The 24,329-nt window shown below is 40.4% G+C and overlaps 3 protein-coding genes across 3 annotated transcripts; 1 reads left to right on the top strand and 2 right to left on the bottom strand.

Moving 5' to 3' along the window:
* Positions 1 to 639: 639 nt before the first annotated feature.
* Positions 640 to 5,601, bottom strand: LOC136436403 (sterol-4-alpha-carboxylate 3-dehydrogenase, decarboxylating-like). Its single transcript, XM_066430368.1, has 7 exons — positions 5,529 to 5,601; positions 5,090 to 5,248; positions 4,308 to 4,454; positions 3,802 to 3,930; positions 3,228 to 3,370; positions 2,613 to 2,715; positions 640 to 1,306 (listed from the first exon to the last, which is right to left on the bottom strand). The coding sequence occupies exons 1-7, from the start codon at positions 5,547 to 5,549 to the stop codon at positions 974 to 976; spliced, it is 1,035 nt and encodes a 344-aa protein (XP_066286465.1). The 5' UTR covers positions 5,550 to 5,601; the 3' UTR covers positions 640 to 973.
* Positions 5,602 to 5,625: 24 nt separating this feature from the next.
* Positions 5,626 to 12,527, top strand: LOC136436404 (uncharacterized). The gene is made up of 6 exons (XM_066430369.1): positions 5,626 to 5,748; positions 7,687 to 7,842; positions 8,224 to 8,305; positions 8,734 to 8,780; positions 10,179 to 10,316; positions 11,177 to 12,527. The coding sequence occupies exons 1-6, from the start codon at positions 5,746 to 5,748 to the stop codon at positions 11,264 to 11,266; spliced, it is 516 nt and encodes a 171-aa protein (XP_066286466.1). The 5' UTR covers positions 5,626 to 5,745; the 3' UTR covers positions 11,267 to 12,527.
* Positions 12,528 to 13,192: 665 nt separating this feature from the next.
* LOC136437228 (zinc finger protein 208-like) lies at positions 13,193 to 23,506 on the bottom strand. Its single transcript, XM_066431709.1, has 4 exons — positions 23,404 to 23,506; positions 19,867 to 21,567; positions 17,240 to 17,353; positions 13,193 to 16,064 (listed from the first exon to the last, which is right to left on the bottom strand). Exons 2-4 carry the CDS (start codon positions 21,543 to 21,545, stop codon positions 14,360 to 14,362), a joined length of 3,498 nt encoding a protein of 1,165 aa, XP_066287806.1. The 5' UTR covers positions 21,546 to 21,567; positions 23,404 to 23,506; the 3' UTR covers positions 13,193 to 14,359.
* Between the last annotated feature and the right edge of the window lie 823 nt (positions 23,507 to 24,329).

Raw genomic sequence — 24,329 nt, 5'->3', positions numbered from 1 at the left:
TGTGTTTTGCTTCTGAAAATTTCTGAACCTAGCCATCTACATTTGTATTTAGTACTCATGAATGTATGTTCATCCTTCATAGTATGTAGACATTGAAATAGTTCATACTTTTTTAAGGGGCTACATGTAATTTAATCAGTTGCACCAATGTTATACAGTTAGGATACAGAGAAATGAGACAGTTGAATTACTCTCCAAGCAGAGCTAGGGTTTCGGCTGGTTTTTAACGTGTTTTTAGGCGTTTTTGTCATGCCTTCTACTTTGTCATCGTTTTTGTTGTGTCGAGACAAAAAAAAAGATGACAAAGTAGAAAGTACGACAATAACGCCTAAAAACACGTCAAAAACCAGCCGAAACCCATGCTCTGCTTGGAGAGTAAGTTGAATAGCTACAGTAAATCATGGAATATTCGAGTGTTTTCATGTTTGCATGACCTCTAACCACATTCTCATACACCAGAAAGGTGTTTTCTATTGTGTTATTATGCTTGTTTCAACCACGAATTCAACAGTATAATGCATCTCCATTTGTCATGGCTATCATATACATTACTAAATACTATTGATGAATATTAGCATAATGTTCATCAATACATTTAGAAACCTAAATGTAATTATAATATGTATAAAGATTTTATTATATGCATATTGACCCCAAATTGAAACCTCCATAATTCAATTCTATTGCACTGGAATTAGTTGTGCTCTAGCAGCACTACAAAAGTGAAAACACTTGACAGACATGCAGCCGCTCTCTCATTGGTCAAACTGATAATTGCCAGTCTCTCATTGGTTTAAACTGATAATTATGATGAACAGTCAGGATCGGTCTATTTCATTAGACTCTGATATCACAAATGTTAGTCAATATTAGTCATCTTCAAAGGTATACAAAATCAACTAGCAATAATCCATTTCATAGAAAATTCATAGAATTAATGTACGACTAAATCAATAGCAAGCCAAATTAGAATTTAGTTTTTGTTTTGTAAATGAGCATAACCTTTTACAGTAAGTTTTATAGCTTCATCTAGGGGCACCAAAGGCTTGTAACCCATCAATTGCTTGGCCCTCTGGCAGCTATAATAATGGTACGTCCCAGCCAATGCCACCCTCATGGGGGTAAAGGTGGGTTTGAACTCCTTAATTGGTTTAAGGAGTAAACATAGAAGCTGAAGGAATGCAGCTAAGTAGTATATGAGGAGGTAGGGAAGTCCCATCTTTGGGGAGGGATAATTGAGCCCTTCGAGAATACGAGACATGAAAGTCCAAAAGGGGATGGGCTCATCATTGGTGATGTGGAATGCCTGAAAATACAGAAAGTAAAGATTTACACAAATTTTCGACACATTTTTGCAAAGCCTTTTTTTTTGGCATATCAATGTAAGTTATGATCAAGAATTGGAAAGTGGGTGTATTGGGGCACAATTCAACATCATCAATCATAAAAGCACACATGTATAAACTTCTCTATATCTATAGTCTCTATATCTCTAATATTCCGTATCAAAATGAAGGACAAAATGTACTATAAAATATTATTATGATATAAGCAAAAGCAATGCTGATAACAAACTCACATACACAATATGAAAGAGACAAGATTATTGATCAAGCCAATACAAAATTACTGTAAAATCATCTACTTTCGTGGTGGTTTTTATTTCCCCGTAGGAGGGAAAAGGACGCCTGGTTTTCTCAGTGTTTTGAATTGGTAGTTGAAACAAATTCTGAAGTACAGTTGTCATAAATTGGAAACGTGTATTTGCAGTCTCATTAATTTATGGTGGAGAGGTCACTGCGAAAATAAAACCAACGAGAAATTTTCAAGATTTACAGTACATTGTACTATTAGGTGTAAGCTATTGATAAGCATTACTGGCCTCAACAGGTACAAAGCAAAGATGTCAACACAGCTTAGTCTAGTTTTTGATTTACTGTAAATGCAGAAATGTTCGCATGGATTGTACTTCCCGGTAGACCACAAATGGAGTGTTCACGGTGGTTTTTAAGTTCGCGTTTGAAACAATACCGTAAAATTCCTATTTACGTACGCACCCCTCCTAACGTACGCACCCCCAATTTGGGGACGATTGCGGGCCTGACTCAGTGAGTTGAAACGTTCAGGGGAAAAACCCTCCTAACGTACGCACCCCCTCTCCAGCATTTCGGTGGATAGTTAGAGGTTGACATGATCATCCTTCAGATGATGTTTACCAACTTAAAGCGTCACTGAGTAAATGTTTCTGGGTAAAAAATGTCAAATATATGTATCATTTATTCTTTATTAGTGATTGATTGTGTGGTAGCATTCCACACTTCATTTGCATGAAGATGTACCATACTCTCAAGCTGATATGCAATTTTTCCGAGGAAGAACCCCTCCTAACGTACGCACCCCGACTTTGGCGTCAGCCTGGAGCACCTGCTTGCGACTTGAAAAGTTTAAAAAGTGCGTACGTAAATAGGGATTTTACGGTAGTAGCGCTACAGTCACAATGGAAACACTTTTCGCAGTGGCTTTAAGTTCGCGGTTAAGAGTTCTCCGCGAAAACCGCGAACATAAAACCACTGCGAACATTTCTGCATTTAAAGTATCGTGAATGATCCTACCTTGCCACAAACAGGTGAGTCCTTGTACAGGTGCTCAGCTGCCAGCAGGTGCCCATGTGCAACGTTCACCACGTAGGTGAAGTCGACAAGATTCTCCCCATTTCTGTAACAGAAAGAGTGAACTTTGCAATGTGTCTGTATCACCACCCTTCGCCGTAACACACCAGCTTTGCAGGCACCAGGTGTGGAAGCAGCTGGTTATATTACACTGAACCAGTACTGTACCATGTCACACTTAACCGTTGCACATCTAACTGCATTGTTTAAAGCTATCTAAAGAGGCTGCTTCAACTGTACTTGGTGACAAGTTCCCCTCAACAATAGTTCTAGGGAAAACAAATTTTCAAACCCTTCAAATCCTGGGTTGATAACTCTGGTACTTGAACTTGAAGGCATGGCTATTTGACTTTTGATTTTTACAAACAATAGTGACAGTAAGACCTGAAACAGAAAAACAACAATGGGCCACTCTTTACGTATTGCCAGGCACCTTCTACTTCGATACATTACCACAATGTATCATACTGTGTGTGCACACTTTGAAACATGAAATAGCTTATTGGTCACAAAACCAAAACCCCTTAACAAGACGACATAAATAATGTCATGACTAACCCTATCATGAACTTGGTCTTCCCTGCCCGTGCAGTATCCACTAATATAGGAACAAGCTGCCTGTCCCTGGGACCGAATATTCCGTGGGGACGGATAGCAACAGTGAAGAAGTTCTCCTCTGCGCTGTTAGCTGCCAGGACCTCCTGTGGAAAAAGAAAGTAGTGTTGACTACGTCTGAGATGGAGCAGTTTTTGTTTACGTATTTAACAAATGAAAAAGTAATGATGGATGAATAAGCTGTTTCATTTCTTGAACTGCCCATGCACAAGGTGCAGGCCCGTAACTTGTAAAGGGTTCTTGTCTAGAAATGTTTTGTCAATGTCAATGGCACATACTGTAAATGCAGAAATGTTCGCCGTGGTTTTATGTTCGCGGTTCCTAAAACCATCACGACAGTTTTGTCCAATACTGAAGCAGTATGTCACTATAGCGCTACTGCATACACTCCATTTTCGCCTGAACACGAAATAGAAACCATGCGAACTTAAATGCATTTACAGTATTACATTAATGCATAACATTGCAAATGCACAGTTTATTTTCAGTGACATACAAACGGTGAAAAACACATCACCTTCTCTTGTAGAACCTTTGTCTCAGTGTAGTAGTCCATGGGCTTTTTAGCATAGGGCAGGTCCTCTGTTCCATTCTTGATATCTGTTCCTTCATACACAACACTAGCTGAGCTGGTCAGAACAAGTTTCTGAAATACAACACATCTAATTTTAAATAGGTGTTCTCAAGCACTTGAAAGATAAATCATTAACGTAGTAACTCTAGCATATTGAAGTCAACCAGTGTACAAGAATTATCGAAAGTATGCTACTTCCAATTATAGCAGCATCAAAGAAAAAAAATATATATAGACTATTAGCCTAGCCCCTATGGTGTCACCAAAAACAGATTTACATCACAATCTACATTCCTTTGTATCATCTATGTATGACCAGTGGGTTCATATATACCTATAACTTATAAGATGCTACAGACAAAGAGCTTTAAGTTAATCTTTGAATTGTAAAAAATCCAGCAAAACAATTTAAATACATACTAGTACGAATGTCATTGATCGCATCTTACCTGTACTCCGGCCTTCTTGCATGCGTTAATGATATCCTTTGTACCAATGAAATTCACCCTGTAGAATAAGTCCCTGTCATCCGAACTTGGTGGTGGAGAAGCACAATGAAACACAGTCTGCACATCACTGATTGCAGGGGCAAGATCCTGAAAAAAGATACATTTTATTTGATGTCATTACACTGAGGTACCAGTACCTGTTACATTGTTTAGGTACAGGTTCAGATCTGAATGACAAGTGTACCTATTCCTGAACAAAGTAAAACACTGGTGGATTCCTATTATTGTAGACATAAAGGGTATTAAGTAAATTCAGTCTCAAACTCAAAGATGACACTTGAAAGTTAGAAAGTTTGTTAATACTCTCAAAGTTCAATTGGAGATTGAAAATATGTACTATGACAATTTACCACTAGAAAATACAGTTGTCTACATCTGTAAGTTATTGATACAGGAACAGATCCAGGCTTGTACATAAACCGCTGTACTTTGAAGTTAGTGTACTAGTACCTGAAAACTAGTTAGGTCCCCATATTAGACATCCCTATATTATGATGCTGACATAAAATGATTTACGTGGTTAATGAATCCTTGCATGGCTAATTCAAGTATTCATACCTTTTGTCTCTGTTAAAAAATGTTGTGTCGCTTCTGTTAAGTTACTTTCAAGTGATGTTCCAACTTTATAATGATGTGGTGATTTTAACTTAAGTCTGATGTAAAAACTTCATTGTAAAAATCGGTGGTGGTGAATTAAGTTGGAAAAAAAAAAGTATTCATACCTTCTCCTGACACAGGTCTCCAACAAAGAACTTCACCCTGTCATCTTCGAAAGTCTGAGCCATGTCAAACACATTGACAGTGTAACCCTCCTCCAACAGTCTCTCTACTATGTAGCGGCCCAGGAATCCACAGCCTCCTATCACTGTGCACTTCTTACCCTACAAAAATATATGTATAATAGATGCAATTTTACATTTTTACAGTTTACCGGGTAATATAAGAGAAATTTTACCGGGTAATATAAGAGAAATTATGAAAACTTGCCATATTTTCTCTCTGACAGAAATACACCTCTACACCACCAGCTGATATATTTTTGGACCCAAATAACAAACAAAACTTACATTTTTGCGCTACATTTTTCACAAAACATCAGTATTTCTGTTTTTCACCGGCGATAAGACATAAAATACAATATTTTCCATACAAATCTCCTACCTTCCTGCTTCGTGTGGCCATTTTGAATGTGGTGTGACTAAAGGTCAATGACCGAGGTGATGTAAAACGGCTCACCATTGGCCTATTTTGGATCATGCTTTAAACTATCGACCAATCGGAAGCCGCGTACGGCAGGGTTAGGTTTTGGACGAGAGACAAATTACCCACAATTCAGCGCGCGTGGCGGTCTCTTCGTTTCAGAGCAACCGCAAACAAAATGGTGGGTAAATTTTACATTTCTATTTCTTTTGACGTTTTTTCAAGATTTTTACATTTTTCTGAGCATCAAGATATACATTTTATGAATGAGAATAATAGATGCATACATTGGACACACATTGAGCAATAGAAATTAATCCAGCGATTGGTAGTATCGCCGGAAAAGTGTGTTGAAAGTCGACCGTATGTTTTGGTATTTGTTTACTGAGAATTTCGAAACTGATTTGACAAACTGTACTTCCGTGGTATGCGCGAAAACGTACATTTCTGTTAAAATTGGTAATAATGCGTTTTGTAGTGGTCTAGAAAGGATGGAGTTGTCTCTCTTGTGATTAACTCAAGTCATATTTCGACTTGTAGCAAGGCTATTTAGTAGGTGGGGAGGGGGGCACTTTGCATACACCTCTAAGCATAGTGGTACAATACTAGTATATTGTCTGGCACTTGGGACATAGCCTTGGGGGCAAACCAGCTTTAGCTCCTATATTAAAACAATAGGAGCTATTGTCCCCTTTTACTTCAACCTTGTCTTGAGTTGTCTAATTTGCTTTCTATTGGACTATCTAAAAATTTGTCTCCTCCTTATTTGCATATCAATTCATAGTTCATGGTTATAAACCTGCTGTCCAACTGATCTTGCTCACAGTCACTGACGAAAAGTAGTGGATGCTACTTGAAACGTCTGACCGTTTCCAAAATCATATCCAGTTGTTTGAGTAATTGCCTTTTGGCGTAATACTAGTATATGGTTTGATTGGGACAAAATTGACCACTACGATGGTCAGGGGATAGCTTCCTTTACAAATAACTCATGTCTCATGCGACTAGAAATATCTCTATTAATAGATATTGGCTGAACTACAGTATACTTAAACAGCTGTGGTGTTCATGATTTATATCTAATTACTTCACCCCAAGGGAGTGATATAGTATTTTGGCTGTGTGTCTTTGTGTGGTTACTAGACTTTTCGCCCCCTGACCCGTTCGTCCCCGGGTCCTTTCGTCCTCGTCATGGACATTTCGTCCTCGGATGACGCTTGTCTCACAATTACAAGTTACTCAATTTTTATCATAACTTCTCAAAAAACCTTCACTGTTGCTTTCTCAAGTCTTTCACCTTGGAAAACCGACACTAAAGTGACGCGCGAGCGGCGAGGAACTGTCATGATGTTGCCGCCTCGCCCGCCATCTTGGTTGTTTACGCATGTTGCAAATCGCTCGTGGGCGCCTTTTACGGAGTTTATATGAGTAAATAAGCTGACTGAAATGAAATTTTGACAAGAAAACTGACTGTATGGGACTGTATTTTGAAAAACGCTAGGATATTCATGTTGCTAAATTCACCGATGCCCAAGACCGACTGGAAGTCAATCTCGGTCGAAGTATGACACGTCTGGAAACGGCAATTACTTTGCCGGCTTACACTTTAGCTGCCGGAAAATACTTTTAAAGTAATATTTAATCAAGTATAGAATAATATGTGATAAAAAACTAGTCATTTAGGGTTTAAATGTTGTTAAATGGGAGGACGAAATGTCCATGATGAGGACGAAAGGACCAGGGGACGAACGGGTCAGGGGGCGAAAAGACCTGATACCCTTTGTGTGCATGTATGTGTGCATTGCTATTATTTCCAATATACACAATTCAGCATTGCCATGCAAAGCAGTATTAAAGGGGTTGAAGTCTGGCATCACTGGTACATGGTTCAATCGGTAGTGGTCAAAGGAAGGGTTTCTAACTAAGTACATAGTATGGGTAAAGGGATGAAGTCTGCTGTATCTGATTGCCAAGTCAATCTGTGTAACTAGACAGAACCACAGTACAAAACGTTGGCTTTACTAGTACTGGAGGTCAAAGGGTTGCAATTGCAAAGTAGTATGGGTGAAGGGGTGAAGTCTGCCATCACTGATTGCCATGTTAATTTTTTTATAACCAGGCACAGAGCTACAAGAGGTCCACCCTCGGCGGAGGTCAGAGGAAGAAGCTTGGCCCCAAGCCTGAGCTGACTGAGGAGCAGAAACAGGAGATCAGAGAAGCCTTCGACCTGTTCGACGCAGACGGATCCGGGACCATTGATGTCAAGGAACTCAAGGTATGAGTCAGCTCTCAAGAATGTCTCTTTCATTGCGTTGTTTTTCTGGCCAGATACAGTGACACAATCAAGGACACAACCAAGCACAACAATTACTGTAAATTTTGACATGTGTTTGGTGGTTTCCTTTTCACGTTTTTCACGGTTACAACATGCCCAACATGCCTTGAAGTTGAACACATCCTATCTCCTCTTACTTACACATCCTATCTCCTCTTGAAAATAAATAAATAACATTATTAACAGTAGTTGTTGTTGTTTTACCTTCCTTACACGTGGACCTCAGATTTTGGCAGAAGGTTAATTTGTTTGAATCATTTACAACACGCCAGCAAGCAAATAGCGCTAAGAAATTGAATAAGAACATGTTATCTTCTTCAGGTTGCCATGAGAGCCCTGGGATTTGAGCCCAAGAAGGAGGAAATAAAGAAGATGATCTCAGACATTGACAAGGATGGGTCAGGTAATTCTTTATGAAGTTTTATGTGATTATTTGATAGAATTTGTTTAAACAGATGTATCGTTCATTCTGCAATTTTGACAGGGAAACACATTAATTAAAGAGAGAAACCTTTGTACTAGAACTAGTAAGTTTGGTTGACTAAAAATGTGTGTCTGCATGTCTTTCACATAAGAAAATTGGCAACCCTGACTGTTCATCAAAATTAACAGTTCAACCAATAATAGCATGGCAATTAGCAGTTTGACCAATGAGAAAGTGGCTGTAAGTCTGTCAAATAGTTACATATTTTATGTTTTTATTTTGCTTTTCTCCGTTTTGGGCTGGGCTATGGGATCAGCCTATTGTTCACAAATCTAACTTTCAAATCCATCTCTCATAAGTTGAAATCAGGATGTTACATTCTTACACAGTTTGCTTCCTTTTTTCAGGCACCATTGACTTCAATGACTTCCTCACAATGATGACCCAGAAAATGGTAGGTTTTTCTTTAAATTATGTGTGTAAAAAGAACAGAACACTGTTACAGCAATAGCATTCGAAAAACACAAGTTTTAGAAGAAATTTGACCGATTTTAGAGAATCACAGTATTATGACTAGTAGTCATATGCTGTCTTTTTTATTGTTTTATCTATTCTACATGTGATTTTATGATTGATATACAAAGTGTTTTCATTAGGAAGACAAAAGACTGTTTTCCCATATTTGTGCATGTTGTTTGCAAAGATGTGACAGTCAGGTAGCTTTTGCATGTTTACTACAGCAGATTTTAGCCTGTGTTACACACTCTCTCGTTGCCATGGGTCTAACCAGTGGGAGGGCTGCTAAAAACTTCATGTAGTTAGTCAACAGTAGTCTTTAGCGATGCACTAACAGGATTTTTTTCTAGACAGGGGTATTTGGCCCTCATACTGCCATAACGGTGCACGCACCAGTTCTTCCGCGACAGTGGTCCATGGTAGTCCGCGACAAAAAAGGGACGAAAGGGTTTCGAGGGTCTGGGTTTGAGTTCACATTTCTCAAAATGTGCTTCGAACTGACATTAGATACTAACATGGCCGAAAAGCGTATGAATTGGTGTGTTTTGGGTGGAAATTGCGTTTCGATCCGAGCCTTACTTCCGGATATCCATACGCGTTGAAGGTAAACTGCCCCTTTGACCCAGATTGACCTTCGTTCTTTTGGCCGTGTTGCATTACCTCGCGCATCGGGTTATTGTGAAAATCACAGTGGTAGGATTTTCTTTATAATGGGCTTGATTATACCTTGGAGTTTTCTCTTTCTGACACTAACAGTCATTTTCGTGTCAAAAAATTTTGTGATGTATTTAGTTCCACGGGAAAATGCCAAATTTTGCGCCTCATTTTTGACGGAAAAATACTTTTTCCCCCTTATATTTACTAAAATTACAAAGGTTGAAGAAACCGAAACTCGGGTTTTCTTGTAGCTAGAGGGATAGCCTTCATTCCCATTCACAGTTGTTTTGGCTCAGAAGTATTTCCTGGAAGAGACGGTCGCTAGACTTAGGGGTGTGCAAACTGGAATTGAGACCCAAAATAAACTAGGGGGTGCTCCCATAACAGGTGCCAAAACTCGAAAATTCTGATTGACCACTACTGTCCACAGGCGGCCACAGTACTCAACTTTGACTTGTCTGATCATAGTTTTTGCGGTCAAAAAGCCTTAGTATGACCCATTTTCATATTTTCTCAAACTCTCCCGACTTGATCACTCTGCTGAGTCTGCCCCTTTCATGGCCCCGTTAATTGGCCCCTTATTTTTCAAGAAGAAAGCCTGCACATAGATGACTATAGTGCTTGTCAATGTCATGTCAGAACTTGACACATTGGTTCAATCATGTTTGTTTTCTCACAGAGTGAAAAAGATTCCAAGGAGGAGATCCTGAAAGCCTTCCGTCTCTTTGACGATGACGAGACAGGTAAAATCTCCTTCAAGAACCTGAAGAGAGTGGCCAAGGAGCTTGGGGAGAACCTTACAGATGAGGAGCTTCAGGTATGTCTTATTTTGACACATCATTTACTGCTATCATGATCCTTCCTATCTTATAATTATGATACTGTTACCTATGATTTAACTTGTAGGTCAGTTGTGCTTAGTACATAGTACATGTATATCAGTGGGTTTTCCTTTCAGATAGAAAAGCAAAAGAACTTTGAGGTAGGCTCTGTGATTGGTCCATTCAAATGTATCACCTCAGCATGTGATTGGCCAGTCAACAACCAATCACAGAGTGTGATCCAATGGTGGTTCTTCTGCACGTGCACATTATGAAAGAAAGACAAGCCCAATGCTTCAAGTGCTTATTTTTTTTACGCCACCAAATGCCAGTGAAATACAACAGTCCTCAATAACATTTAACCATATTATAATAAGTATTATACTGTGAACATGGCAGCTGGTTGGGAACCTTTTAACGTTCTGTTGAGAAACAGACCAAGCAAACATTATGATTCTGATCATTCATAATAACTTGAAATTGTACATAATCACAATGATTATGCACTGTTTGTTTCTCAAAACAGCGTCTCTTGCAAGTCAGGATGCCAGGTTCCCTGTGATGGTATCGATGGAATTTAAGCAATTTCCTGGTGGTACGATTCAAGAACTAGAAGTATGATATATAAGGTTTGATGTTCACTGACATCAGAAGGGTGTATTAGTTTGTACAAATGTCTTTGTTCATTGAATAGTACTTCAAGTCAGGAACTGTTGCATTTCAGTTGCATTGGTGGCATAGGCACTTTTAACTTAAAAGTGTCCTTCGTACTAGTTATCATATAATGACATAGATGTTTCAGCAGCATTATTTCCTTACCTTCTTGACTTAACAAATTTACCCTCTCTCCTGTCAGGAAATGATTGACGAGGCTGACAGGGACGGTGACGGAGAAATCAATGAGGAAGAATTCTTACGCATCATGAAGAAAACAAGCCTGTACTAGCGGACATGTTCTTCACAAATAATTCCAAAAACCGAATATGAACCCTTCCTTCACTTATTTCGCAGTTCCAACATTTTTAGTCCATGAATTAGATTTGAGTTTACAAATTTAAACATACATATAGTCAAGGAGGTTGCCAGTTTTCCTGTGTATTCGTTTCCTATGGATGATCTTTAAATGTATGATACAAATCCTGAAGGAACTTGTATGTTTTGGGTTGTATATGAGAGTAGCTGTTTTGTGAGATAGATCTGCTTATATGTGTACATGAACTCCTTTTTTTTCAATTTATAGGTAGTGTGGGCTGATATATATGTATATGCTGGTTTTCTTTCATGGTGAAATGATATGAAACTTTTGTAAATTGCTATAGGTAGTTGAAATATGTGCCATTGGTCACCATTGCACGAATAGGGCTGTGTACCTAGTTCCTGTACCTGTAAAAGTATTTAGGTACAGGTTCGGTACTGTACCTAAACAAACGAAAACACCAGTGGACACCAGATAAACCCCATATCAACGACAATTTTGACAATTTAGCACTAGAAATTGCAAAAACCTTTAAATACTGAAGTTTCGAGGTTATAAACAAAGACAACAATTTAACACTAAAAAGACAATTGACTACATGTATGGCTTACAGATAGTTGGCCAAACTTTTTTAAGTTCTAGGTTTGGACCTGTATCTAAACTGTTATTCCTGTACCTTGAAATTTATTAGATACACAGCCCTAAGCACATGACTTGCTGGAATACTACAGCCAAGAAACTGGCACCTTTAAATTTGTTTTGATTAACAACCGTCCATAGAGTCACATGCCACTTAGTTGTAGGTAACAAAAGCTAGTCAGCAGTGGTTGTAGTTTCTGTATGTTATTGTGCTGTGTTTTTGCTCTTTTTTTTACCTTCATTTGTATTTCTTTACATAATGAATTGTTGGTGCCTTATGTTCAACATACATTGTATAACTTGGTCACACAGTTTCAGTAAGTGCTGCCCCTTCAAACAATTGACATCTTTTGAATCCTAAAATCATTTGAGATATTTTGTACATTATGTTTTTGTGTCAGGGTCAAAGATGTGGGAAGCATTGAATAGCTCAATTTTTTTGGCGACGCCTCGGGGTGAAGGCATTTTTATACCTACGTTCATTGTTTGCTGTACTAAAAACAAACAGCATATTTTATGATTGCTTTCTTCTCTGTTGCTGCCAAGGATGAATGTTGTATATACTCCTGAGAATAAAAATTGAAGATTTCAAGTTGTGTGAAATCGTTGTATAATGAGCTTGTCATTATGCGTTTATCGTGAACATAGTCTGCATAGTATGTGTCCTTGTCTGTATTGACTGTCTGACAGTAGTAGAAATAGGAAATAGGTACAACCAAGGACATTATATGGTAACAACATACATGTATCTATGGAGTCAAGGTTTAGCTGCAGTTCACATCATGCCAGGTAGATGTCGCTGCTGTATGGTAACATTATAAAGACATGGAAACAGCTGCTAGTACCACACCATGCGCGCAGTTCGCTACTTCCAGCAGACAGGAAGTCGGAGTGAGATGACCTTGAAGTATTGTCTGGTCCTGGGTCAAACATCTTCGCCTGATTATCCAGTAGTTGTCGCAACCTCGCTCAGTCGGGATTAATTAGATGGATGCAGAGATGTTGCATCTTCCTTCGCTACCTGTCCAGCTTTGTACTTGCATGTGACGCTTCATTTATTAATAACTCGCTGGAAAATTGTAAGAATCTTTTAATCTCCTTATAAACCAAGTCTATACAACTCATGATTTTAGATTCTTTGGGTTTCATATTTGCAACCAACGCTTTAGTTAACTAAGCAACCGATTTCCAGCGTTGTAATCTTGGTTGAAGTCTACTATACTTAACTTAAACATGTTAGCCCAAATGATACCTAAGTAAAGTAAACATCAAACAAAAACTTTATTGAAGAAAATAAATTACATCTAAATATAATACAATAAAACCAACAATAAAGAGTCTACCTATTATAACTTAAGGTCAAATTTGGGACAAAAAAGTGCCTGTAGGTTCTACTATTAGTACAAAATATGCCAGTTGATGATTAGGTTAACGATATATTGACAATTAACTGACATTTTTCATCACTTTAAGAGTTGGGCTGTATTTTTCAATTATCAGACTAATTCAACTAAACTACACATATACAAATACTCAAGGAACCAAAAATAACAATAAAAGAAAAAAAATGTATCAACCTACATGAACATAGCAGGTATAAAAGGAACCTTATACATTTGTAGTGCTAAAACTGTAGTAAATGTAAATTAGTACTAGGAATAATCACAGGCATCAAACTGGCATGATATCAGCCCTAAAACTAAAGTACTAGTAAATATAAATCAGTGTAAAGAAAAATTTCATAAGGTTAAACAGGGTTTGATTTTTTTTTCTTAAATATAATTCAGGTGAGGCATATGGTGTTGTCCCCTGCACAAGATGCAAGTATGGAATTTGGAAATGATAATGACATCTTACCACACCTATACCCAAACTGCTACTAAGTGCAATATTCATCCCTTAGAATTCAAAAGGTTACACAAAACAACAATGTCAATAGACAATATAAAGTTATCAAATGATATAATTGTTAACATAGACAAAGTTTCATATCATACAAAACATACTCTTTTACAAATCAACTCAATGTGACTAAGCTGGGGAAACTGCAAAAACTCTAAGATAATTAAATCAACTAGTAATTTTAGTAAAACATTTCATAGCAAACTGACCAACTGGGATCTAAAGTTCTACTGCCTGCAAGATTATTATCATCTAAACAATCAAACATATACGTTCATTAAACTATATAAAAAGATAGATAAAAAGATAATCAATAGGCTTAGTATACAATGCCTGAACAAAATGTTTAAAGAAACTCCACTTTCCAAATCAGCTACTTTTGCATGCAATCATTCAAATCCACCACCTGACCAGCATACTTCAACACTTGGGTGCTTTATTACTTGTGAGTCTCACATCATGTGCTTTCCAAAACTATCTCATTCACTGAACTGCCTGCTGCACACATACATGTAGGGTTGACTACCTTGTGTGGGTTCTCATGTGGGTCTTTAGATTACTTAGCACGCTGAACTGTTTGCCGCACTTCTCACATTTATAGGGCTTCTCCCCTGTGTGAGTCCGCATATGAGCCTTCAGAGCAGGCATCTGACTGAACTGCTTGCTGCAAAAACTGCATGCGTATGGTTTCTCACCTGTGTGAGTCCGCATGTGTATCTTTAAAACACTTAGGCAACTGAACTGTTTGCTGCACTCCTCACAACTGTAGGGTTTCTCTCCCGTGTGAGTCCTCATGTGGCTCTTAAGATGACCCAGCTCACTGAACTGCCTGCTGCACTTCTCACATCTGTACGGTTTCTCCCCTGTGTGAGTACGCATGTGAGTCTTTAGATGACCCAGCACGTTGAACTGCCTACTGCACTCCTCACACTTGTACGGCTTCTCCCCTGTGTGAGTACGCATGTGGGTTTTTAGTTGACCCAGCTGACTGAACTGCTTGCTGCACTCCTTACATGTGTAAGGTTTCTCACCGGTGTGAGTCTGCTTGTGTATCTTTAAAACACTAATGTCACGGAACCGCTTGCCACACTCCTCACATCTGTAGGGTTTCTCACCTGTGTGAGTTTGTATGTGGGTCTTTAGATGTCCCAGCTCACTGAACTGCCTGCTGCACTCCTCACATCTGTAGGGTTTTTCACCTGTGTGAGTTCGCATGTGGGTTTTTAGGTGACCCAGCTGACTGAACTGCTTGCTGCACTCCATACACCTGTAGGGTTTCTCCCCTGTGTGAGTTCGCATGTGGGTTTTTAGGTGACCCAGCTGACTGAACTGCCTGCTGCATTCCATACACCTGAAAGGCTTCTCCCCTGTGTGAGACTTCATGTGTTTCTTTAGATTACTCTGGTTACTGAAGTGCCTGCTGCACTGCTCACACCTGTAGGGTTTCTCTCCAGTGTGAGTACGCATGTGGGACTTTAGATTCCCTAGGTGACTGTATTGCTTGCTGCACTTTTCACATTGGTAGGGCTTCTCCCCTGTGTGAGACTTCATGTGCTCCTTCAGCTGAAAATGGGTTCTAAATTGCCTGCTGCACTCCTCACACTTGTAGGGTTTTTCACCTGTGTGAATCTTCTCGTGACTCTTCAGATTGCCCAGCACACTAAACTGCCTGCTGCACTCCTCACATCTATAGGGTTTTTCACTTGTGTGAATCCGCATATGTCTCTTCAGAGCACCCTGTTCACTAAACTGCCTGCCGCACTCCTCACACCTGTAAGGTTTCTCACCAGTGTGAATCCGCATGTGAGTCTTCAGATTGCCTAGATGCCTAAATTGACTGCTGCACTCCTCACACTTGTAGGGTTTCTCACCCGTGTGAGTCCTGATATGTAACTTAAGCGCACTACGGTGTCTGAACTGCCTACTGCACTCCTCACACTTGTAAGGTTTCTCCTCTGTGTGAGTCCGCATGTGACTCTTAAGATGACCCAGCTCGTTGAACTGCCTGCTGCACTCCTCACACATGTAGGGTTTCTCCCCTGTGTGAGTCCGCTCATGTCTCTTCAGATCACCCAGCTTGTTGAACTGCCTGCTACACTCCTCACACCTGTAGGACTTCTTTCCTTTGTTAGATCCGACAGCAGAAACTTTTTTTGCTTTTCTCCCAACCTCAACCAAACTCTGCATGCTGCTTGCAGACGCCATTTTCGTAGATCTGGTGCAGTTTCTGTAGAGACAAAATGAACCATCATTTAAACAAGAGACACTAGATTCCTAATTTTGCTATGTTGTACATGTACATTGGCACCCCTACTTGAAGACAATTTTCTGAATCCAACAACAAGTAGTTTCTTCTAATTCTAGTCTGCAGTTCCAAATTTGGTTGTTGTTGCAACTTCATGTAGGTACTAGTATTTGATGAAAAAAAAATAAAAAACACTCTCATTGAACACTTTTATTTGAACTTTTTGGTTTTTACAGTTAGGGCAGCCTCTTTAACTTGATGAAGATTATGCCGCATGTTCAGGATTTAGTAGGGGGAGGTTTAGTGCATTTAGTACCCTGGATGCCAGACCCCCAAACTCTAAAATATTGATATTTATAGATATTTTAGAGTTTGAGGGTCTGGCATCCAGGCTATGCATTTAGGGGGAGGGCCATAACGTCCATTTCATGAGTACTAGTACTTGGTGAGGTTGCTTTTTAAACTTCGTGTTTCTTCCAGTTGATACTTCTGTAGTAAGGGAGGGTCTTGGATACTTTTGTAAGGTGGGGGGGGGGGGGGGGGGGGGTGACTAGTTCCAGCGCACCAGACCAACCTGCACCCCCCCCCCCACTGAATATCGTACAGTCCCCAAATCATTTGAACCTCCCCCTACAATTCCCAACAAGATGTTAGAATGGAAGGAAGTTACCGGCCCGTGGGCGGACAGGGGGATTTGAAGAATTGGTTCCATATTATAAATATCAACTGCACTCTTTAATAGTACAAGTAAGACTTTTTCATAACACTAATCAATTACATAAATGTGACACTATAATTGAAAGATACCTTTAATACACTGGCATTTTCGCTTGTTTTTATATAGATAACCTACAAAACGGTTACTTGGTAAACCCTAAAAAGCCCCCATTGTTTACGAAATACGTCCATATGTGTCGGATAGTTTCTTCTCTTTTTGGTGCGGAAAACAAAAAGATTTCAAACGAGTGTTTGTAAAGTACTTCCTTCAACCCATGGTCTATTTTTCAACAGCTATGGACGAGAGAAACACTTCGTTTTGTCTTTTATACGGGACCGCCCACACAACTTCAAATAGACGCTACGAAAAACGCCATTAAAATCACGTTGCTTTCAAATTTACAAAGCTTCTAGCATCAAAATATAACAAATCGTCTTACCTGAACAAACCTGAACCAAAACCTTGTCCAAAAACGTTAGGAGGCTTAGTAAAACCGCGAAAGATGTGGTCTTTGAACTGAAGATGAAAACTTCGTAACCACGCCGTTTGCAACCTCCAGCAAACAGGAAGTCGGAATCAGACGACCCGGAAGTATTCTGTGATTCTGGGTCAAACACTCCAAATACTTAGTATTATCTCCTGGTTATTCAGTTGTTGTCGCGACCTCGTTCATACGGAATTTCCTTCATGATTATCTTCATGAAAAATGGAGATATAGTTTTGGGTGTGTCTGTTTGTCTGTCTGTTTGTGTTTCCACCCCACTCCAGTCAGCCTCTCAGCCAACTCAAGAGCCTCTTGATGTATTACAATGATATTTGGTATGTGGGCGGGTGTTGTGAAGCCGAAATAGAGTACGTTGTATGTGCGACAAATATATATATATGTATGTATGTATGTATGTATGTATGTATGTATGTATGTATGTATGTATGTATATATTTGCCGACGATTGCTTGATTTATCGAACTATCAGCACGCCTTCTGACGCACAAGGTCTACAGTCTGATCTAGATGCGCTAACAGATTGGCAAAATCGTTGGCTTATGTCGTTCAATCCCTCTAAATGCCACATCCTCCATATCACCCGTAAAAAGCACCCCATCCTAACCCAGTACTCCCTAAGTGGAGAAGCCCTCACCGGTGTCAAGTCCCACCCCTATCTTGGAGTACAACTGTCCGACGATCTGCGGTGGGACACCCATATCAACTACGCCACTAGCAAAGCCGGCAGGGTACTAGGGGTCATTCGGCGCAATTTGACCCATTGTCCATCTAGGGTCAAGGCCACTTGTTACAAAGCGCTGGTGCGGCCCCACTTGGAATATAGTGCCATCGTCTGGGACCCGTACACCACCAAAGGGATGGAGGCCGTCCAGCGCAGGGCCGCCCGAGAGACTCTGAATGACCACCGGCGGACTAGCAGCGTGACACAAATGCTCAGTGACCTGCAGTGGCCCCTTCTCTCTGAAAGGAGGATGAACGCCCGCCTCACCTTTCTCTATAAACTAGTCAATAACTACATTACCAGCTCAGGGGCGCACCCGGGGGAGCCACACTCTAAAATTCCAAACAATCAACGCTAGAACATACTCATTTAAGTACTCATTCTTCCCCCGCACGATCCCAGAGTGGAACGCCCTGCCTGGCGCGGTTCTTACGGCTCCCACCATTGAGTCATACCGCGCCATCCTGGAGGCCTGCCCGTCTTAGCCTGGGACCTCCCCCCCCCCTATTTTGCCCCTCGTCGGGTTATCTGGGGGTTTAATAAGTTGAAGATGTATCAGGATCTATCAACTTGATGGATTACAATGAAATTTGGTATGTGCGTGGGTGTTGTGAAGCCAAAATTCAAGGTCGATTTTGGGCCTCCTGGTATGTGATCTTGGTACTGCAGCAAAACTTCCCTTTTCTATCTTTTGACCTGGACGTACTATGATTTTTTGGTGGCAGAGAGCTTGTGATGTAAAGAAAATTAGTGTAGGTTTGGGCCCCCTAGCAGCTTGCTCTGTAAACTTCTAAGGAGAATAACTGAACAGAGGGACGTCAGATTTCCATGATACTTGGTATGCAGACAGCTTGGACAGTGTTGTACATAATGAAGTGCGAATTATGCTAATTGGGACTCAGATTAACTTTCATGCTAACACCTTTTAGTTCTAAAATCACAAAGAAATATGCCAGTTGTGTTTTGATGACATCGTTATCCATATATTGCCATCCTACAGACTCTAAGTTTTTTTCTTTACTGCAAGAGAATTTTTTCAGTTATTGACAGACTAATACAAATCAAACAACTTTCTTTGCAACATAGATATAAAATGGTCAACAAACCCATGCAACTAACAACAACAACAACAACAAAACTGTGCATCTACCTACATGAACTAGGCAGGTAGAACAGTTACCTGACTGTGCTAACCCAACAGTGAATGTAAATTGGTACAACTTCTACAAGGAACAATCTCAAAATTACAAAGTCAAAGGTATAACAAGATAGCCTGGAATCCAGCCTTTTTAGCTTCCGTCCGCTACCGTAGCTCCGCTGTGCTACCCAAGCTCCGCTGGCGAGGAGCGGAGCTTGGGTAGCGGACTGAAGCTAATAAGGCTGGACTCCAGGCTATTAAAAGATAACCAAAACACTCAAGTACTAGCAAATGTAACTTGTTATGAGGAATAATCTTATAAGATCAAACAGTGTAATAAAATAAAAGTAAAACATTTCATAACAAATAAACTCAGTAACTTGGATCTAAAGTTCTACTGTTCACAAGATTATTATCATCTGCACAATCTAACAACTAAGTAGATCTAGTGCAGATACTATAAGATCATAAAAGAGATAATCAATAAGCTGAGTATACAATGCCTAAAAATGATGAGAAAAAAAAGAACTTTACTTTCAAAACTAGCTACGTTTGCATGCAATCCTTTAAATCCACCACCAGGCCACAAACTCTAATACACTTCAAAGCATGGGGGCTTATTTACTTGTGAGTCTGCATGTGCTTGTCTGTATGTCGTTCACTGATTTGCCTACTGCACTCCTCACACAGTGAAGTAACTACCTTGTGTGGGTTCTCATGTGGCTCTTCAGATTACCCAGCACACTGAACTGTTTGCTGCACTCCTCGCATTTATATGGCTTCTCCCCTGTGTGAGTCCGCATGTGAACCTTCAGAGCACCCAGCTGACTGAATTGCTTGCTGCACTTCTCACACCTGTAGGGTTTCTCACCTGTGTGAGTTCGTATGTGATCCTTCAGATTACAGAGCTCACAGAACTGCTTGCTGCACTCCTCACACCTATAGGGTTTCACCCCTGTATGAGTTTGCATGTGCTTCTTTAGATTACCCTGTGAACTGAACTGCTTGCTGCACTCCTCACATCTGTAGGGTCTCTCCCCTGTGTGAGTTCGCATGTGAGTCTTTAAGTGACCCAGCTCACTGAACTGCCTGCTGCACTCCTCACATCTGTAGGGTTTCTCCCCTGTGTGAGTTCGCATGTGAGTCTTTAAGTGACCCAGTTCACTGAACTGCCTGCTGCACTCCTCACATATGTAGGGTTTCTCCCCTGTGTGAGTTAACATGTGTGTCTTCAGGCTACCCCATTGACTGAACTGCTTGCTGCACTTCTCACACTTATAAGGTTTCTCCCCTGTGTGAGTCCGCATGTGAGTCTTCAGACACCTCAGTGAGCTAAACAGCTTGCTGCACTCCTCACATCTGTAGGGCTTCTCACCTGTGTGAGTCTGCATATGTCTCTTCATAGCACTGAGGTCACTGAACTGCCTGCTGCACTTCTCACACTTGTAAGGTTTCTCACCTGTGTGAGTCCGCATGTGGATCTTAAGATTCCCCGGATTACTGAACAGTTTGCTGCACTCCTCACACTGGTAGGGTTTCTCACCCGTATAAGTTCGCATGTGTATCCGTAGATTACCCAGCGCACTGAACTGCCTGCTGCACTTCTCACACTTGTAGGGTTTCTCGCCTGTGTGTGTCCGCATGTGAGCTTTTAGGCCACCCAGTTGACTGAACTGCCTGCTGCACTCCTCACACTTGTAGGGCTTCTCCCCTGTGTGAGTCCTCATGTGTTCCTTTAGCTGATAGATTGTTCTAAATCCCCTGTTGCACTCCTCACACTTGTAGGGTTTCTCACCTGTGTGAATCCTGTTGTGAGTCTTCAGATTCCCAAGACATCTAAACTGCCTGCTGCACTCCTCACACCTATAACGTTTCTCATCTGTGTGAGTCAACAGATGTCTTTTTAGAGCACCCCGATCACTAAACTGCCTGCTGCACTCCACACACCTGTAAGGTTTCTCGCCTTTGTGAGTCCGGATATGTACCTTCAGTGCCCCAAGCTGCCTAAACTGCTTGCTACACTCCTCACACTTGTAGGGCTTCTCACCCGTGTGAGTCCGCATGTGTACCTTCAGTGCACTCAGGTGTCTGAACTGCCAGCTGCACTCCTCACACCTATAGGGTTTCTCCCCTGTGTGAGTCCGCATGTGACTCTTAAGATGACCCAGCTCGTTGAACTGCCTGCTGCACTCCTCACACATGTAGGGTTTCTCCCCTGTGTGAGTCCGCTTATGTCTCTTCAGATCACCCAGCTTGCTGAATTGCCTGATACAATCCTCACACCTGTGTGACTTCTTTCCTCTGTTAGATCCGACAGAAGAATCTTTTTTTGCCTTTCTCCCCACCTCAACCAAACTCTCCACGCTGTTTGTAGATGCCATCCTGGTAGATCTGCTGCAACTCCTGTAGGGACAAAATGAGCAACAATTAAAACAAGAGACACTGGATTCCTAGTTTTGCTACTTGTCCATTGCTGTCCCAACTTGAAGACAATTTTCTGAATCCAAGGCAACTAGTTTGGTTCTTCAAGAGTCTGTGGGCACAAATATGGCCGTTGTTTCTACTGAATGTACATATCTGTTATCAAAAATACTGACCAACAGTGAACGCTAACTACATGTAAGAGATTCAACAGGGGCAGGGTTGGTGCATTTAGTGGGGAGGGTAATAGAATTCTTTTCTTGTCTTGTCTTAGACAGAGGGCCATGAAAAAAATTTTGGATTGGGGGAGGTCTATGGAATGTAATGAAACGATTTAGATTATACTAGTAATATCTTAGATTCCCGGGAGCTTTGATGTTTCTGTATATTTTCCTGTGAATATGATAAGAAGCATTTCTCTGCTTTATTGAAGAAATGTTTGTTGAAACTATGTATGTGGACGGTTGGACAGTTTACTCAACATTATTTGAATAACAGAATGCAGAAAATATCGTTTTAAAAAATGGGCTCATTTTGTGAAAATTTCTGACTGCTTAGGAAGCTAGCGCCTTTAGCACCAGATAGTTTGGCCTTCAATTCCCCAAGAACAACCTTCAACTGTCAGTCTGAAACAATGACAGCTGAGCGCCCAAAACGATATTGATCTAAAATGTAAACATTATAAATTCAACGTTGTACATGTACATGTGTATATTGTTCAATAGTTTACATGGTTGTATCATTTTTGATATGTTTCTATACAGTCAAAACCTGAATAGAACATGTCATGGGTTTACTGACAACAGCCAGTTTGATTGTTGGGCAGCTATCCATTTCAGAGTTCCTCGTGTTGTTATTTTTAAACGGAGGTCGTTTGTTTAGAGTAGAGTAGAGTAGAGTAGAATTTTCGGTCAGGTAGGACTGTTCCAGTTTACCAGCTTAGATAATACTTGTTGGGGGAGGGCCATGGGAAAATGTTAAATGCCGTTGGGAGGGCCTATGGAAATCTTTTTTTATCGGACTTCTAGCGCAGCAGAGCCCCCTTGCTCAGTCAATATTGTACAGTCCCAAAAACATTCCATATGTGCAAAAGCAGTTCTGAACCTCCCCATAAGATTCCTAACATACTCTCCAAGAAGTGGTTCAAACCATTGGTTTATAGAGACAAAACATGGCAAAGTAGAAAGACCGACAAAAATGCCTAAAATCACGTCGAAAACCAGCCGGAACCACTCCTCTACTTGGAGAGTATCCAAAAACGCCCTAATGAAAACCAGATGTTAGAAATGGCGGGAAGTTTCCGGCCTCGAGGGCGGACGGAGGGGCTTGGAGTATACCTTACATTTATCAACTGCGCTAATCATACCACTACCAGGATGAATTTTTGTTAACACCTATCAATTACACAAAATTAACTATTTCGTCAAAATACACGTATTAAGTTAAGCACGCTTGCATTTCCGCTTGTCTTTTAATAGAGCCTCCAAATAACTTCCAAAATTGTTACTCCGTAAACCCCAACAAGGACCCCATTGTTTACGAATATTACTTTTATCCTCTGCATTTCTCAATGTGTCGGACGGTTTCCTCTCTTTTTGGTGCGGAAAACAAAAAGATTTCAAACGAGTGGTTGTTCAGTACTTCCTCCTTCAACCCATTGTCTATTTTTCAACAGCAATGGACGAAAGAAACACGTAGTTTTGTCTTTACGGGACCGCCCATACAACTTCAAATCGACGCTACGAAAAACGCTATTAAAATCACGTTGCTTTCACATTTACAAAGCTTCTAGCATCAAAATACAACAAATCGTCTTACCTGAACAAACTTGAACCTAAACCTTGTCCAAAAACGTTGGGAGGCTCAGTAAAACCGCGAAAGATGTGGTCTTTGAACTGAAGATGAAAACTTCGTAAACCACGCCGTTTGCAACCTCCAGGAAACAGGAAGTCGGAATCAGACGACCCGGAAGTATTCTGTGATTCTGGGTCAAACACTCAAAATACTTAGTATTATCTCCTGGTTATTCAGTTATTGTCGCGACCTCGTTCAGCCGGAATTTCCTTCATTATCATCTTCATGAAAATGGAGATATAGTTTTGGGTGTGTCTGTTTGTCTGTCTGTTTATCTGTTTGTGTTTCCGACCCACTCCAGTCAGCACAACTCAAGAGCCTCTTATTTGGTATGTGGGCGGGTGTTGTGAAGCCGAAATAGAATACGTTGTATGTGCGACAAATATATATATATATATGTTATATATCGGTAGGACAACGAGACGTTTATTATATAAATTCAGTGGTAGAATGGTCAACCTCACCTAAGCATATTGTTATTACGATTTGTATGTAAATATGTATGTGAAACAACCCACGCCATACTGTAAGTCTATTAATATTCGCGAGAAAATTAAGTTCGCTAGATTCGCGGAGACCTTCCCTTCGCGAACTCATCATCTCGCGAACTTGTTTTACTATGCCGCCCCTCCCCATACCTTCCGTCCCAAACACTGACACTACTATGATAGCATTTTCCGATGACTGGACTCAACTGATAACAGACCATTCATTGTTTTCAGCATGAAATAAAATCTTATTCAGCACACATGCGATACATGAGGTCATTATTTAGTTACTATGTACTAAGAGCGATATCTAGTATTTATTTACATGACGAGTACTAGTAGGTTCGATGTGAAAGCAGCAAAAAACTTTCACGTCTGCATCTGAAAGTAGGCAAGCAGTGA

This window comes from Branchiostoma lanceolatum, chromosome 6 (assembly GCF_035083965.1).
Source record: "Branchiostoma lanceolatum isolate klBraLanc5 chromosome 6, klBraLanc5.hap2, whole genome shotgun sequence".
NCBI lineage: Eukaryota > Metazoa > Chordata > Leptocardii > Amphioxiformes > Branchiostomatidae > Branchiostoma > Branchiostoma lanceolatum.
The sequence above is the reverse complement of the archived record's forward strand: the minus strand, read 5'-3'. Positions and strand labels throughout refer to the sequence as shown.

What these genes read in the sequence shown, in the direction of transcription:
- LOC136437228 (XM_066431709.1), bottom strand. Translation starts at nt 21,545, where the DNA reads ATGGCATCTACAAACAGCGTGGAGAGTTTGGTTGAGGTGGGGAGAAAG. An exon ending in CACATGAGAACCCACACAAG is followed by an intron (nt 17,354 to 19,866) that starts GTAGTTACTTCA and finishes TGTTTGCTGGAG; the next exon opens with GTTGCAAACGGCGTGGTTAC. An exon ending in TTTGGTTCAGGTTTGTTCAG is followed by an intron (nt 16,065 to 17,239) that starts GTAAGACGATTT and finishes TTGTCTCTACAG; the next exon opens with AAACTGCACCAGATCTACGA.
- LOC136436404 (XM_066430369.1), top strand. An exon ending in TTGATGTCAAGGAACTCAAG is followed by an intron (nt 7,843 to 8,223) that starts GTATGAGTCAGC and finishes TATCTTCTTCAG; the next exon opens with GTTGCCATGAGAGCCCTGGG. An exon ending in CATTGACAAGGATGGGTCAG is followed by an intron (nt 8,306 to 8,733) that starts GTAATTCTTTAT and finishes TCCTTTTTTCAG; the next exon opens with GCACCATTGACTTCAATGAC.
- LOC136436403 (XM_066430368.1), bottom strand. Translation starts at nt 5,549, where the DNA reads ATGGCCACACGAAGCAGGAAG. An exon ending in TGGCCACACGAAGCAGGAAG is followed by an intron (nt 5,249 to 5,528) that starts GTAGGAGATTTG and finishes ATATTTTTGTAG; the next exon opens with GGTAAGAAGTGCACAGTGAT. An exon ending in GAGACCTGTGTCAGGAGAAG is followed by an intron (nt 4,455 to 5,089) that starts GTATGAATACTT and finishes ATCTTTTTTCAG; the next exon opens with GATCTTGCCCCTGCAATCAG.